This window comes from Pelophylax lessonae (genome assembly GCF_965119305.1).
Source record: "Pelophylax lessonae genome assembly, chromosome: 8".
In the NCBI taxonomy this organism is placed as follows: Eukaryota; Metazoa; Chordata; class Amphibia; order Anura; family Ranidae; genus Pelophylax; species Pelophylax lessonae.
In genome coordinates this window covers 44,490,859-44,508,200 of record NC_138775.1, presented here as the reverse complement: position 1 = coordinate 44,508,200, position 17,342 = coordinate 44,490,859, and the positions used below count along the sequence as shown (strand labels likewise).

The window sequence follows — 17,342 nt, the reverse complement described above, 5'->3', positions numbered from 1 at the left end:
CATTTACCCCAGGGCTCCATGGCTATAATAGGGAGTTTTGAGCAAAAATTGGTCGCTAGTCACTTTTGTAAAGCTTTAATATATAACTCAAAAGAAGGTAGAAGGAAAGATGGTTAGGGGTCTCAGTTACCAGTAACAGATCACTTACAGACTCGTTGGATCCAGAAAAAGCAGAGTTTCACAGTACCAAAACCTTTAGGTCGACCCGGCGATACTGTAAACATGGTTTCAAATGTAGAACAAGATCCAGCTTCACAGTGTCGGAGCCTTTAAGCCAACCCGGCAACACTGTAAGCACGTTTTAGATGTAGGTGCATCCTCCAAACGAGTCACCAGGCACTTCTGAGAGACCATCCTTCAACCTGGCCCTCTCCAGCAAGGATCCTCCCCTGGATCTTCTCAGCTTGGCTTTTTCCACGCTGGGCAAGACAGCCTAAGGACCACCTCAAGATTAGTAGGCCCCAGACAGGCTTCTGGGCCTACTTGCAGAGCTCACTTGAGTAACAGATTCCCAGGCCAGGAGGGCCTGAGGCAAAAAAGCAAGCATATGACCCAGCCTAAATATATATCTTCTCTCAGAATGCACCAGCGGCTATGAACCTCCTATTGGGCTGGCTGGAAGAAAAATGAATATTCATAGCTCAACCTAGTTGTATTAACTAGTTGTACTATATCATACTGGCCTGTGGTACCAGTGACACCTACATTTACATAATGGCCCCAGTTTAGGACCAGGGGGCTACACTTGCTATCTGGGACTCTGTTATATAACATATAAAGAGAGTTCTCATAGTCTGGGTTTAATGACACTTTAAGGAACTTGAAAAATAAAAATGTATTGCTATGTAACGTGAACAGAAGAGGGGTTTAGGGTCACAGGATATTCCAAAACGATAAAAGCAATGACAAAAGGACAGCTTCCCACTAATCTTCTCTTAGCAGCCTTTCCTGCAGGTAACAGAGGATGACCAGTATACAGTGCCTTTGCGAAAGTATTCGGCCCCCTTGAACTTTGCAACCTTTTCCCACATTTCAGGCTTCAAACATAAAGCTATAAAACTGTATGTTTGGCGTAAAAGCAACACAGCTCATCACCCTGAACACACCATCCCCACTGTCAACATGGTGGTGGCAGCATCATGGTATGGGCCTGCTTTTCTTCAGCAGGGACAGGGAAGTTGGTTAAAATTGATGGGAAGATGGATGGAGCCAAATACAGGACCATTCTGGAAGAAAACCTGATGGAGTCTGCAAAAGACCTGAGGCTGGGACGGAGATTTGTCTTCCAACAAGACAATGATCCAAAACATAAAGCAAAATCTACAATGGAATGGTTCACAAATAAACATATCCAGGTGTTAGAATGGCCAAGTCAAAGTCCAGACCTGAATCCAATCAAGAATCTGTGGAAAGAACTGAAAACTGCTGTTCACAAACGCTCTCCATCCAACCTCACTGAGCTCGAGCTGTTTTGCAAGGAGGAATGGGCAAAAATTTCAGTCTCTCGATGTGCAAAACTGATAGAGACATACCCCAAGCGACTTACCGCTGTAATCGCAGCAAAAGGTGTCGCTACAAAGTATTAACTTAAGGGGGCTGAATAATTTTGCACGCCCAATTTTTCCGTTTTTTATTTGTTAAAAAAGTTTGAAATATCCAGTAAATTTCATTCCACTTCATGATTGTGTCCCACTTGTTGATTCTTCACAAAAAATAACAGTTTTATATCTTTATGTTTAAAGCCTGAAATGTGGCAAAAGGTCACAAAGTTCAAGGGGGCCGAATACTTTCGCAAGGCACTGTATCTAGGATAGCAAGGATAACTTGCCACAAATTTGTGGCAGTGTTGAATTGTAAGTGTAGCACGCTCCTAGTCAGGTGCTAGGTAAGAGAGTGTGCAAGATGAGAGAAACCCGAACGTCCGAAGCCATGTGCATGCAAGTAGTGAGAGCCGGGAGCGGCCACCTGATGTACAGAAAACTGCAGTGGCAGACACCTTATCTGCTCCAATAAAGGCAGAGGGGAGTAGATGGCCTGCAGTGACCAAGGCTGCAAGTGTGTGTAGTGAGGAAGAGGCCGGGGTCATCGATCTGGGGTCTTCCAGTTTCCAACATCATTATGGATCCTTGGAGGAGGGGATTGATGTATGGAAATCAGAGGAAGAGACTGAGTGGGACTGGAAGTCAGATGATTGGAGCAGTTCGGCCAGTCCAGGTGTTCCTGAGGAGGAGTCTAGGAATTCTGTGATGCGTGGACAGTGCGCCAAGAATCTGGGGTTCTGTGAGGCCTACTCTAACCTGGTCCCAGATCTATCCCGCCTCAAAACTATGCCCGGTCTTGGGACCAAAATGAGGCCTATGCAACACTAACCATCAAGGAGGAGACCCCATATTCCCTGCCTGGGAGAGGCGACAGACAAACCCTCCCCAGGTTCTCCAGGATGCAACGGCTGATGCAGAGGAAGGTGGCCACTGGCCTTAGAATATGGGTATGATTACCACTATGCTCCAAGGGAGATTATGTTAGAGATTGAGGCCAAAAGAGAGTCCTGGTGTGACGAGGCTGTGTGGGACTTCCGCTATGTCCCGAAACCCCACCACAACCAGTCAAAGCCGGAAGTGCGGAGGACCTTCCAGTCTGTAAAGGCAAGTTGGAACTTTGGGCGGGCTATCTACATACTGTAGAGCCAGTATAGGTCCGCCGCCCAGATGGATCTGGCCAGGCCTGGTCAATCCATGTGAGAGATGTGTGAGTCCCCCGCCATGACTATTACTGCTAAAGACACAATATGCTGAATTTAGTGAGGCTGGCTAGCCTGAGTGTGCTTATTTGCTGCAAAAGAAGAAGGGCTGTATAGCCCAGATGTAAAATGGACAGGAAAGCTCCAGTTCATCTTGTTGCTAGGGCCCAAGCCCTATTCCCAATAGCCCTTCCCCTTCTATCCTTGCCAGAGGGGTTGGAAAATCTACAATCACCACTACTAAGTGGTTCTACTAAAGAGGGCCGACCCTCCAACTTTCAAAGAGAAGAGACCTTTTTTTTCTTAAAGGAGGACTCTAAAAAGGACTATAACTGTGCTAATAAGGGCCATCAAGGCTGAAGAGGAGGAATCTTTGCAAAGAGACTCTTTTCATAAAGATGCCTTGTGGAGATCCTAATGGGCCATCGAGCCAGAAATGGAAAGTTGTTGGGTCGCTACTCAGGAGGAACGGGTAGTGGCCCGAAGTCTCTTTGGTGGCGGCTGCCCCCTCTTCTGCAGCAGTTGATGGTGGTCACAGGCAGTCAGCCTGGTGTACCGGTTGTGTGAGGCTGAACCTAGAGGTCCAGGAAAGCTGACTCAGGAGTTGGGGCACTGCAAGACTCTGGGAAAACAGTATCATGAGTACAGAGGATCTTGCCCAGGGCTCTGCCCAGGAAGGGGACAACTCCAAGTAGTGTAGTCAGTGGACGGGTGTCGGCTATCCCAGAGAGAAAGGGGGTACTGGGGGAGTACCCTGAAGAGAAATACTATAGGAACACTTATCTTCATTCAAGTGGCAGGATGAAGTAGCGGCTTTCTCAAGTTAGAAGTCCTCAGCTTTGTGAATAGTTAACAGTTGGAGTATCCCACTTATCTCTTCTCCCATCCCAATTTAAATAAAGCCACAAAAACAACAACCCCTGGACTGATCTTTGACTGAGCCAAGAACTTAAAGTGTTAAGTTTCTGCAAACAGTTGCTACGGGTAACCCAGGGGAATCCCTAAAGTGTAATATCCAGCAGCCCTCTAGGGGGCAGTGCTACATAAGTCTGTTAACTTGCTGCACATTTTCATTGGCAAGTTGTACACTTGCAGAGCACTTGAAGCACAAGTTCTGGTTGACACTTTTCCAATTTGTAGCATATCTGTGTGGCAAATCTCTAGCAAGAGCAGAGTGGCAGTGGCGAGTCTACAGCAAGAGCTCTGTAAGTCTACAGCATAACAATTCAGTCACAGTGCCCCTTGTGGTGGGATGACTATTGCACAACATAACTGAACCAGAATCTGAATCAGACTTGCAGAATATTTGCAAAAAAAGTTGATCTGGAGTCATACAAAGCCAACTTGCTGCAATTGTACAACGAATTTGTGAAGCTTGGCAAGTCTAGCAATAGCTTAGCAAGTCATTTTCAAACTTGCAGCACAATTGCTTGCTATCTGGGTAAGAGCTGTCCCAGTCCATATAGCATCATCTAGCACTTAGGCTACATTCACACCTGAGCGTAGCGTTTTTCGCGCGTTTTTTACCGCGATTTTTGCGGCGATTTTTACCGCGATTTTACCACGATTTTTACCGCGATTTTTGTGCAGGCGTTTTTAGATTCAATAGAGATCAATGGAAAACGCCTGTAATCTGCCCAAAAGAAGCTCATGTACTTTTTTGAGCGTTGGGCGTTTTTTATACAGCTTCAAAATGCTCAGATGTGAACAGGGGCCATTGAAATGAATAGGATTTGTCTTGTTGGGCGTTTTGAGAGCTGATCCTAGAGCAGAAAAACGCCTCAAAAACGCCCCAAAACGCCTACATGTGAACGGAGCCTTAAAGCGGAGCTCCAGGCTCCTTCAGAACAAAATAAAAATACTGTAGCTGCTGACTTTTAAACTTTGGACACTTACCTTTCTAGGAAACCAGTGGTGTCCTCACCCGAGCCAATTTTTGAATCAGCTTTCAGGTGCTGCCGCTGCCATTTTAAAGCGGAGTTCCACCCTGGGAATACATTTTTTTATAAAAATACCCCCAGGACAGTCAGGGCTAGTACATTCCACAATGGCTAGCCTCTGATCTGTCCCGGGTTGCACTTACCTTTTAGGAGAAATACTCACCTTGAAAATGTATTGTCCAGTGCTGCCATCTCAGGTGTGGGCAGCTTGAAGCCAGCGCGATCCTCTTCTGCGTCCTCTTCCGTCTTCTTCGGTCCCACGATGCACTGTACCGGCCCCGCCGTCACTTCCGGTGCGCGCGTGTCATCCCTCCACAGCTTCTGGGCATGCCCAGAAGCTGTTTAGAAGGGAATGACGCGCCCGCACTGGAAGTGACGTCGGGGCCGGTGCAGGCGCATTGATTCCTGGGAGCGATGACGTTCAGCTCCCAGGAATCATTGCAAAGCCAGGAAGTGACAAATCGCCGTGGCCGCCGAGGGGAGGAAGAGGAAGTAAGGTAAGTATATTTTCTTCTATACGAGGTAAGTAAAAAAAAAAATTGTGATTATCCATTTGTTTTTCAGGTGACCCGGAGCGAGAAGATGGAGGTAAGTATAAATTTAGGGTGGAACTCCGCTTTAACTAAGGGAAATTGGCAGCGAAGCATGCTACGCCATGTAAATGGTCAGCTGCGGGGGAAGAGGGGGGGGGGGGACAAAGTTCCGGCTCTGTTTGCAGCGGCGAAGTGAGCCAGAAGTAGGAGTGGCTACCTGTCATAAACCAGATACCAATTCCCCCTCCCCTCCAAAAGGTGCCAAATGTGACAGCAAGGGGGGAGGAGGCAGACAAGCGGAGCTTCCCCTTTTGGGTGGAGCTCCGCTCTAACTCCCTTCTAGCATTTGCACACCTAAGAGTCCACAGCAAGGTCTTTACTCACAATGTCCCAGGAGCTGTCTGCCAGCCAGCATCCACAGGTAGTTCCTTAGTGAAGGAGACAGACCTCAGGACAGTGACCTCCAGCGAACATAATCACTTAGCAATCTTCTCCAGGCTCTCAGCCCAGCACCTGCTGAGGCCCAGACTGCAATTTTTTGTTTTAGAATAATCTCCCAGGGGCAGCAGAACTGAAACCCTCCATGGAGAGTAAAGAACCCTCTGAAGAGGCCTTCCCAAAATGTATCTGCCCCCCATCCCCAGCCACCTTCTGAATGCCTCCTTCCAGGGATTGGCTGGGGAATGAGAAATATTTGTACTGGTTAATTTTTACTCTTCCTGCCTGTGGGCAGGGCTTGATATGCCCTAGTGGAGACATTAAGAAACTACATTCGCTAACTGCCTAACTATTTGGCAGGAGTTTGCTATCATGTGAAATAAACATTAGGGCACAACTCCAGACCTAGATGCGAGCAGAAACTAACACAGGTAACCCTCTAATGACTCATGGCTAACTTGTTACACTGTTAACACCAAGCACTCTAGACACCTCCACAGTTAGAGAACACCACTTTCCAGGTGTTCAGCATTTAGGAACCAGTACCACAGAACCTGTACCATTTCCACTAGCACAGCAATTCCTGTCACCTCACACCCAGTGCCCAACTGCTCTTACAGGATACAAGAAACACACTTTGCTTCAACTACATGCTTGTTCTCTTCTCAGTGGCACCTCTACAACTCTCACCTGTGGCTCCCAGGCTAGGTCCCCAGGTATTCTGTGCCGCAGCTTTGGTCCCAGTATGTGGGAAACCGGCTGCAAGTGAAGGGGCTAAGCATAACACCCCTTCACTACCTCAGTAAGTGTCACCCTTGCCAGTCACCCATTCTTTGGCTGGTTGGCGGCCTTTAGCAATTGATACTGTCAGGATTGGTTTCATTACTTGGGTCACCTGCTGGTGGCACTGTTGTTCGTGGAATTGAAGGACGTAATTCCGGTGGCCACCAGCGGGTGTCTCCGAGCAGCGGGCGGCGGGCCGGGCAAACTGGCAGCCCTCCAGCTGTTGCAGAACTACAAGTCCCATCATGCCTCTGCCTGTGGCTTGTAACTGTCAGCCTTGCAATGCCTCATGGGACTTGTGGTCCCGCAACAGCTGGAGGGCCGCCAGTTTGACACCTGCTAGACTGTACACTTTATTATGCTGCCCCTGATGTGGACTGCTGGGGGAATATAAGCCCGCCCTTCACTGAGGTTCAGGGCTTCAGTATTTTACCTGCAAGCTGTGTCCCTGTTTGAGACTGAACCTGATCCTGTATCCTGATCCTGAGTCTTGTTCCCTTTACCCTACTTCCTGTACCTCGTTTCCTGTTCCCCTTATCTCCTGGCTTGCTTAGGTGTGCTGCATTTTGTATATAGTAAGTTAGGTTATTATTTGGGTTTTGCACTGTCACATTTATTTTCACTTACTTTGTTTATGGTTTACTGGTGTTTGTATTTGAGTGTGTTATTTGGTTTATTAAACTTATTTCAACCTTATTCAGTCTGGGTCCTGATTCCTTAAATGCAGCCAACTGATCTGATCACCCTTGCTGGATGCCTGCATGTGGTATCCCTGACAGATACATACATGGTTGTCCCTAGTAATGACAATATAGCCTAAACTTGACAGCATCCCTATGCTGGACTTACTGTAATGTACTGTATCTGTTCTAGCCTATAGTCCCCTGATGTAAGCCCTGTTCTTTAGATACATGATGCATTTCACTCCTTTGAGTGATTTCAGACCAGGCATTAGAAGGAACTACAAACAGTGTTTAATGAAGTAGTGATAATCATGCAGGAACTGTTCTTTTAAAGCAGTTTCACATACATTCTTGTGCAGAGTTCTCTAAGTGCCCCATAAAGTGACTGTACCTTAGGCAGATGGCAAGTCCACTAACAGTCCAAGACATAGAAAGTAATCCTTAAAGTCCATGCCTGGCAGTAATACACAAAGGCAATGAGTCCATAACATGTAGTTAAAGTGGAACAATACTCACCTTAGCTCCAGTTCCCTGCCCAGACACTGACATCTTCAGGAGGCTGGCTCTTGGGTTTCGATTGACGGGCACTGCCATTGGCCAGGTGGGGATGACATCATTCCTGCACATGTGCAGGAGTTCAGTCAGATTCAGCTTTGCCATACATGTACAGTGAGCTGTGTGTGCGTGGCTCACTGTACAAAGGCAGACAGCCAGGTGAGTAGCTTTAATGCAGAAGAGACAAAGCGTGTCTCTTCTGCATTAAAAACCCTGCTAAAAAAAAAAAAAAAACCCTGCTTGTTCATCCCTTTTTCCTTGCTAGTCTTAAGTTCCACTTTAAGAGTCGACAAGAGTCCTCAGGTTTCCCATAGTGAACACCAACTGCCACCCCCCCAAATGGGGGCACAGACCAGCAGAGTAATGGCCTACATTTTGGCCCTGTTCTAGCAGAAGGTCCCCGGGTCACTGAAAAGCCCCAATTTATATGACCTGCAGGGGCCAGTGGATCTCAGAAAAAAGGTGGGAAAACCTAACCCCTTCTTCTCAGATCCACCAGTCAAGCAGGTAAACCTCAGTGCACACATCAACATTGCAATAGTTTACTTATAAAAACAGCATAGCTGACCCAGATAACAACAAAACATGAGTCAGCACAGAAGAAAAACATGTAACTGTTTGGAAGCACCTGCTTACATGTCCTATATTCTGGAAGCTTCTTCCAGAGGCAGGTGAGAGAAACCTAACACCCCAGCTTGGAAACAATCAAGCAAAAACAATCCATTACTGCACCACTGATTATGGTAAGGCCAAAAACTAAATTTAACCTAGCAGCTTAACTAGAGGAAGGCCCTATATTAGCTTTACATTGAAGCTGCCATTCAAGGGCTGCATAGTATTTCAGAAGTGAAGTAAGGTCCTCTAGAGTAAATCTATGGTCTTTTAACTGAAAATAAACCTTTCCTAAGTGAAATGTGAGGGCTGCCATTACTGACCTGACAATGCTAGATGCTTGGCAATCATTGTGATTGTAGCACCCTCCTAGGTAGGTGCTAGAACAGAGTATCGTTTTTGGATCTTCCTGCTTACCAGAGAGATTGCCAGGTAAATTTAGATAGCTCTCTGCCTACCAGAGAGCAGGATCCATTGATAGGGACTGCTCATGGTGCCCAGGTGCAGCTCAGCTTGTCTGAAATGTTTCACACTGGTCCAATAGGGAGGAATATTGGACAGTGGCAGGAAACCTGATAAATGAGGGCACAGGCATTGTTTCAGCCCTGGTGATTGGCAGAGGAAAGTGCCTTGGTGCATGCTGGATGATTGTATAAAGGCCAGTGGCACATGTGCTCGGGGTCTTTGGCTGGACAGCGGGGTCTCGGAGGGAGGGGGTGGCTGCCCCTCCTCTGTAGAACCTGCCATGCGGCCTCCAGTAGTCAACCTGAGGGCCTGAATGTCCGATAGGAGCTGAACCCAGAGGTCCTGCAGAGCTGACTGGAATGGAAGCTACTGAAAGGATCTGATTCTGCCTACAGTAAGTACAGATCTATATCATAGAGGCTGTCATGTGAGGGTCATCCCTTCAGTGGAAGATTCAGTGGACAGGTGTCAGTCAAGGGGATGCTAGAGAGTGTCTTCCAGATAACGTAGTTGCAAGTCTGTTGCTAGAGAGAGAGCTAGAGGACTTTATTAATTCATACAAGTGGCAGTATGGTTAAAGCAATGTGTCTGCTTCCACAAATAACCTGGTGAGGCCAAGTTAGAGTTGTCCTTATCTACTGTGAATAGTTCAGTTGGAGTATCCCACTATTTCCTTCTCCCTTCCAAGTTCCACAATAAATACAACATTAAATGCCCTGGACTGTTTATTGAGTAACAAGCAAACGGGAGAAAGGATGGATGTGTGAAAAATCCCCAAGTAACTGTCTGCAAGGTACTGTAACCAGAGGGAGGCCCAAGAAGTCATCACACAGCAAGCCCTATGGGGACAGTGTTACATGATCTTTTATCTTCAATATTTTCTGAATAGCAGATCCAAAACCAAGTATTCAAATCAGGAAAGTCAGAGTTAAAGCAGTAGTAAACATTTTTTAGGCTTTTTTCCTTTATTTTCACCAGGTTATCCAGTAAGTAAGTCTGTTATTTTTCATCACAGACCAAGCTGTCCAGCAAAAGTGGAAGTTAGAGTGTACAGATAAACCATTTTTAGTTTGGTTGACTGGGGTGCATACAAAGGTCAGATTTTATTCATTATGTAAAATCTTATAACCCCTGTCAGGTTTTTCCTGACATCTTTGTCTCATTTCAGGGATTTCCCTTCACTTCCTGTCCCATAGCCAAACAGAAAGTAAGAGGATATTCCTGCAAAATGATGGAATCCCTTGGGGACCTCCAGGTCACCATAACTAGTGTTCCCATTGGAAGATTTCCCCTCTATTACTTTTCTGTGGACAACCCAAAATGTATGATTTTATTTACTTTTTTTTTAATGATACAGGTAAAAGGACAAATAGAGAGGGTGAACCTCCTTAACGGGGGGACAGACAGTAATAAAAACTGACAGGGGTTTCAATCCCTCTCTACTCTATCCAAAACTTTAAAAAAAGTATTGCCTTTAGTTATACTTTAAATACATATGTTGTAATTTCTGTTATGTTTCAATGGACACTAAGAAAAACGAAAGGATAGAAAAAGAAAAGCAAAGGGAAAAAAAAAGAAAAGGAAAAATATAAAAGAATGGGGAAAAGAAAAAATAAAGGAATGGGCAAAGGAAAGGAAAAAGAAAAGAAAAGGAAAGGAAAAAAAAAAAAAAAGGAAAGTAAAGGAAAAAGAAAAGGAATAGAAAAAGAAAGGAACAGGAAAAGAAAAAAAAATAGGGGGAAAAAAAGAGAAAAAATAAGGAAAGGGAAAGGAATAAGAAAAAGAAAGGAAAAAAAAAGAAAGGAATAGGGAGAGAAAATTCAAAAGAAAAGGAAAAAATAAAGAAGGAAAAGGGAAAGAATGGGTAAAGGCAAGAAAAAAGGAAAGGCTCCCTTTAATGAGGAGGTCCCCAATTCATTTTTTGTAGGTGTGTGGCTTTGTCTGTGTCTAGGTTGCATCAAAACAATATCTTTGAATCCAGGTAAAACCCTCCCGAGCCCAGCCTCTTCTACAAATGCTTCCTGAATCTCTTAGAAAACTGCTTGGCATTCAGTGACATGTTGGCCTGTCAGGAGCAATTACTCTAATCTTGTGCAGCCTTTCTGAATCAGGAGCCCAGCTTAACAGCCGAGCCTGCATGAAAGGTACTATTGTACATGGCAAGAACACTCCACTAAGGGAGAGATTGCTTCCTCTTATGGCAAAAGACAAGTGAAAATTCCGAGCTCATCTCCTTTAAGATGCCGCTGATTTCTCCCTCCAGCTGGGTATAATACACTGGAGCTGTCAGTGTGCCAGCGGCTGTGTGCGCTTCATGCAGCTTGTGCCTTTCTGGAGTCCGGGTGGACAATACGCACTGTACAAAGTGCCAGCTCTCAGAAAGTCAAGGATCTAATTGTGAAGCTCTGCATCGTTAACCGAGGGGGGAAGTTAGGTTTCCTGCCCCTCGTAGCATGGGAGCTGCTCATGGAAAGAAGGTATGAGGACTTTTTACATTCTTGTCCTAGTAATGTATGGTAGAGATCATTAATTAATGAATTAATTAATCAATAATTATTAACTAATTAATGGTTATGGTGTTTCGACTGAGTTTTCTATAGGCTTGTAAATTTGTTACTTTACTATACCCAGTACCCTTTGCTAATAAAAAAGTTGAAGGTTACTACAGGAGTGCTCAGGTATGACATCAGCTAGAAGGATTTTTAACCAAGTTTGAAAAATTCCATGATCAAATAAACTTTGACTATTTCAGTTTTGGTTGGATGCAAGTGGACTGATTTATCCATCAACATTTTATAGCCCAGGTACGCCATCTTCGTTATTCCCATGCATGGCTTCCCAGCTACAACTTCCTATTTCTAGATAGATTGAGGAAAGTTATTGTTTGACAACTTCTTAGAAACTCATACTAACAGATACCTGTATGTGGGTTCCCAGCTCCACCCACCTGCTGCAATCAATATAAGAGATTCTGTCATTCAAGACTGGTTTCTGCTTTTATAACTTAATTTCCACTGAAAAGAGAAGTGAGATCCTCTTGGGTGGTTTGGTAATGGCTGCAATAATATGGCAGCGGCAAGAACAGCCACAAAGATTGCTAAGTGCCTTAGAATTAGAAAACACCTGTTTCAGATTTATTCTGTAAAAGTGGAACTTAGGATATATATATTTTTTTTTAATTTTAGGATAGAATAGGGAACTGATAGAATGTTTGGCAAGTTTTTTGTTTTTGCCCACATTGAAAAGATTTCCCCTTATTTCCTGCCCCTGGGACCACAAAGAAAACTTGATTAAGTCTCACCATGGGGGATATAGACAATATATATATATATATATATATATATATATAATATATTGTTTTGTTTTTTTTTTTTAGAGCGGGAAAGAGCTAAGGCCTCTGATGGCTTTTTTTTTTTTTTTTTTTTTAATCTGTACCCTTCACCCATTGAAGAACGTTCAACTGACAATATAGACTACTACTTATCTTATGTTTGAGTACTTGTATATCTTCCTATGCTGTTAGACCAGCCTTTCTCAACCTTTTCAGCATAGAGGAACTCTTGAAATATTTTTTCAGGCTCAGAGAAACCCTGCTAAAAATTATTATGTCTGCAGCATATAATGCATTAGTGTGATAGTCCGTGGGAAGAATGCTCCTTACACTTGTGGTCAATGAAAGAATTAACTCCTTACAGATAGCTAAAAAGATCATTGGTGTGAGTAGGAACTTATCTTAGAGGTAGAAATTGCTCATTGCTCAAGGAACCCCCAGCAACCTCTGGAGGAACCCTATTTGAGAAACGTTGTGTTAGACAGTCAGGCTTCACCCATAAGTTTGTGGACCTATCTACAAAAAAAACGATTATGGCCTGGTTTGGTCTTCTCCAGGAGAAGTGATTTAGCTGCACATTTCTTTACAGGAACATAGATTGAGAAGGCCTTTAGATTTAAATGGTTAGGACCTTTTCCCCTCCAGGACATGTTCTACCCCTGACAACGGCTTCTTTTGTTGTGTCATGTATGACTCAACACATTAATTAAGTCCCATATCTCTTACGTCAAGTTTTCTCTACTGGGGTCTTTCCAACAACTTCAAGTGTTGATTGTTAAAATAAATTGATATACAACTATTACACAACAACTATTAAACAACAGATTTTAATCTCCTCTTCCGCAGAATCACATACTCCCCCCAAATTTTGGTAGGTATCCCCTCCCAGTTCCATTGGAATCACCTGTGCAATTCCACCGGAAGTTCTTTCACCCCCCTATGGGCCGCAACCTCTTGGGACATGTCACAGGTCCCAGGAGGCTGCGGGACCATTCACAAAGCACAGCACAGCCCGAGCATGTGTAGTGGGAGGCTGACTGCGGAGCCCCAAATAGTCAAACCTGGCTTCCCACAGTGGACATGCCAACACCAGGGACACAAAGAACAGCAAAGAACCGGCCTAGGTGAGGATAGCACTGGATCCTTGGACAGGTAAGTGTCCTTTTAGTAAAAGTCAGCAGCTACAGTATTTCTTTTATAGTATTTTTTGTAAACCACCTGAAGACCCCCCATAAGGTCTAGTAAGGTTTGGGAGGCATCAACTTGGCTGCTCTTGGTACTCACCTTTTCCTTTCTCTTCTCCTTTTTTTTTTCTAACTTCATCTTTTTCTACATTGTAGGCTAATATATATTGCCTTTTATTTTCTATAATGATGTTCTCTTACATATAGTAAGCATGAGTGTTATAACCTACTAGTTACGATTTGTCAACTTCACCCTTTGGTTGATAAGAAAGACAATTTTGACTTGGTTTAATAATAACTGCTTACACAAGATTTTTTTCACAACAATTTTATTTTATCATATGATATAAGAAAGTTTGTGTTCACTTCATATTATGTATGCAGTTGATCTTCTAATTCTACTGGCATGTAAAAGTAAAAATCAGGTGCGCTAACCCAAGATGTGTATATTACAACATACAAAATTATGTGTAAGTGAAGTAAACAACAAATAAAGATTCATAAATTAAATTCATTCATATAAGATTTGACAAGTGCAAATCAAAAACTCAATCCAGTGAACCACCAGTGAGCATCAAACAATAGTGTCCAAAATGGTAATAAATAGTCCAAAAGGTGATTCCAAAGTTCCGTGCTGCAAACACAAAAAAGAATCTGGAGGGTGCAAGCCTTGTGATAGGATAGTTCAGCGTCCCACCATCAGCTTAGCCTCTTACCAAAGAATAGAAATTTTAAGGGCATGTAAAGATATCACTGCTCCAGAGATCATGCAGCTGCAGAGAGATTCCAAGACACTCAGATGACACTCTTATGCACAGGTGGTACCTGGACTCTTACCAGACAAAGCAAAGATGTGAGCCTGGAACTGTCATGTGTAGTGGTCCTGAGATAGGAGTGGTCCACTCCTATCTCAGTGGATGCCCAATCGGGGGAAACGCGTCAGGGAGGAGGCGCCGCGTCATCACTACTAGACCGAGACAGCGGTCCGCACTGCAGGCGGCCACCGCTACTCTGCTTCACTTTGAGGGAACCCGTACTTATTGTCTCCAATATTGTAAGTGCAATTAATCTTTATTCCAGTAAATTTACTGTCGATAATGCACCATGGCGGTCCCCTTTGTTGTGTCCCCTACTGTTGAGGTAAATTAGACACCCGAGGTCACATCAGCCATCAAGCGCTCAGCGATTCCTTGCAGGACCACTACACATGACAGTTTCAGGCTCACATCTTTGCTTTGTCTGGTAAGAGTCCAGGTACCACCTGTGCATAAGAGTGTCATCTGAGTGTCTTGGAATCTCTCTGCAGCTGCATGATCTCTGAAGCAGTGATATCTTTACATGCCCTTAAAATTTCTATTCTTTGGTAAGAGGCTAAGCTGGTGGTGGGACGCTGAACTATCCTATCACAAGGCTTGCACCCTCCAGATTCTTTTTTGTGTTTGCAGCACGGAACTTTGGAATCACCTTTTGGACTATTTATTACCATTTTGGACACTATTGTTTGATGCTCACTGGTGGTTCACTGGATTGAGTTTTTGATTTGCACTTGTCAAATCTTATATGAATGAATTTAATTTATGAATCTTTATTTGTTGTTTACTTCACTTACACATAATTTTGTATGTTGTAATATACACATCTTGGGTTAGCGCACCTGATTTTTACTTTTACATTCCATTATTATTCACTCTAAGGTAGCAGCACACCCTATTTGAATCAGCGCACTTTCCTACATACCCAATTCTACTGGCATACCTTTATGGATACACTGAAGATTGTTTGGTGAATGTAGATTCCTTTTGGATTATGCTTACTCTAAAAACTTAATGAACAGGTTAAAACATAAAGCAGCAGATGGGTGAGAGGTGCCATTATCATACTACTGCCTGGTGGAGATAGATCTTCCAACCTGTGTTAGACACGCTGAGTTTTTACCCAAGTTGCTAGAGAAGCAGACGATACCCGAGGCCAGAGTCAACCTATTCTAAATGTTAACTTGTTTCTGCTAGACTCACATACTTTGCCCCATCCATCTGGATTTAACATTGCAGTGAGATTGTATGACGCTTTGCAACCTTGATGTAAATCTTCAGCCAAAACTGTTTTTCTTTTTTGTTTTGAATGGAGTGGGGAAGAATTATAACATTTCTTGGGATTATATTGCTTTATGTGGTTTTATCGATGATCACTTCCTGTGGGTCTTAGGTGTTCCAAGTAGTAATTTTGCTAACTTACCCACTTCCCCTTAAAAATAAAAAAAAGCATAGATTTTAACATAGAATTGCTCACCTGTAAACCTAATTGGCATCAGCTTGAAGGATTTTCAACCACATCTGAAAAACTCTGTGATTGAATAAACTTTGCCTATTTCAGTTTTGGTTGGACTGAATTATCCGTCTTCCATTAATTATCCATCCTCCTCTTATAGCTCTGGGATTCAACCTTCAGCATCCCTTTGAAAAGATTTTCCCCTTCATTTCACACTTCCTGTGGGTTGTAGGTGTCCCCTATTCTACTAAAAAGGTTGATTTTATTGCTGTCTGAGACCCTGTTGGAGATTTTCCTTATAGTCTGTCCCGGAACAACATTGTTACCAGTATAGGAATTGTATTGGAAACCACCCCAAAGAATGGGGCCACAGAGAACAGCAAAAACTGAGGTAGGTTCTAGCCACCCCCCATTCTATCTAAATTCTAAAAAAAAAGTGTTTTGACTCGATATACACTTTATCCATCTTTTGACCATGTGTGTTCCCTGGTAATGGATAGGTTGACTCTAGATTTGTCAGGGTGTTTTACCATTTGTATATGTACCGTTTATAACCCTAAACATATGTACAGCTTTATTTGAAGCTGAACTTCATTAATACAGCATTAAATGTATTTTTAACCACTTCAATACCAAGCACTTTAAGCCCCTTCCTGCCCAGGCCAATTTTCATCTTTTCAGCGCTGTCACACTTTAAATAACAATTGCGCAGTCATGCAACCTGTACCCATGTGATATTTTTTTTCACACAAATAGAGCTTTCTTTTGGTTGTGTTTAATCACCACTGAGTTTTTTATTATTTGCTAAATACATTTAAAAAGCCAAAAAATTCTGAACAAAATGCGTTTCTGTTATAAAAGTTTGCAAATAAATAATCTTTCTTCATAAATTTAGGCCAAAATGTATTCTGCTACATTTCTTTGGTGAAAATAACCCAAAATCAGCATATAATATTTTGTCTGTAGGAAAGTTATAGAGTCTACAAATTATGGTATATATCTGAAAATCAAATTTCTTGAGACCCGAAAGTGACCCCTTTTTGGAAAGAATGCAGTCCAAGGTATTTAGAAAGAGGCATGGAAGTTTTTTAAGTTGTCATCTTTTGTCACAATTTTTTGGAAAACGAAGAAATAGAAAAAAAATTAGTTTTTGTCACAATTTTTTTATATTTTACATGCTGTCACCGATGCAGTACAGCGTTATCATATAATGGGTGTGAAGATGATCAGTGACACTAACTGGTGACAGTTTAAAAAAACAATAAAACAAAAAAAAAATGTAAGTATAACTAAAGGCAAAACTTTTTTTTTTAATTTTAAATAGAGTGTAGATGGATTAAAACACCTGCCAGTTTTTGTAGCTGTCTGTGCCCCTGTTAAGAAAATTCAACCTCTCTATTTGTCCTGTTTACCATTATCATTGAAAGTGAAAGTAAAAGAAAATCCCAAATTTTGGGTTGTCCCCAGAAAAGTAATAGAGGGGTAATCTTCCAATGGGGACACTAGTTCTGGTGACCTGGGGGTACCCAAGGAATTCCCTTAATTTGCAAGGATTTCCTCTCACTTCTTGTTTGGTTATGGGACAGGACGTGAAAAGAAATTTACGCAATGGGATACAAATGGCGAAAAAAAAATCCGACAGGGGTGTTATCCCTCCTTTGCTCTATCCAAAATGAAAAAAAAAAGTTTTGCTCAAAGTTCACTTTCATAATTTTGTTCAATTCTTTTTATATATATATATATATATATATATATATATATATATATATATATATATATATATATATATATATATTATGATTATGAATTA

The 17,342-nt window shown here is 42.8% G+C and overlaps 1 protein-coding gene across 1 annotated transcript in view; it reads left to right on the top strand.

Moving 5' to 3' along the window:
- The first annotated feature begins 10,816 nt into the window (after positions 1-10,816).
- FAM107A (family with sequence similarity 107 member A) overlaps positions 10,817-17,342 on the top strand; it is a 308,168-nt gene continuing 301,642 nt past the window's right edge. The window contains exon 1 of the mRNA XM_082265993.1: positions 10,817-11,226. Within this exon, the coding sequence (XP_082122119.1) occupies positions 11,203-11,226 (24 nt within the window). The 5' untranslated portion in view covers positions 10,817-11,202. The remainder of the gene's footprint in view (positions 11,227-17,342) is intronic.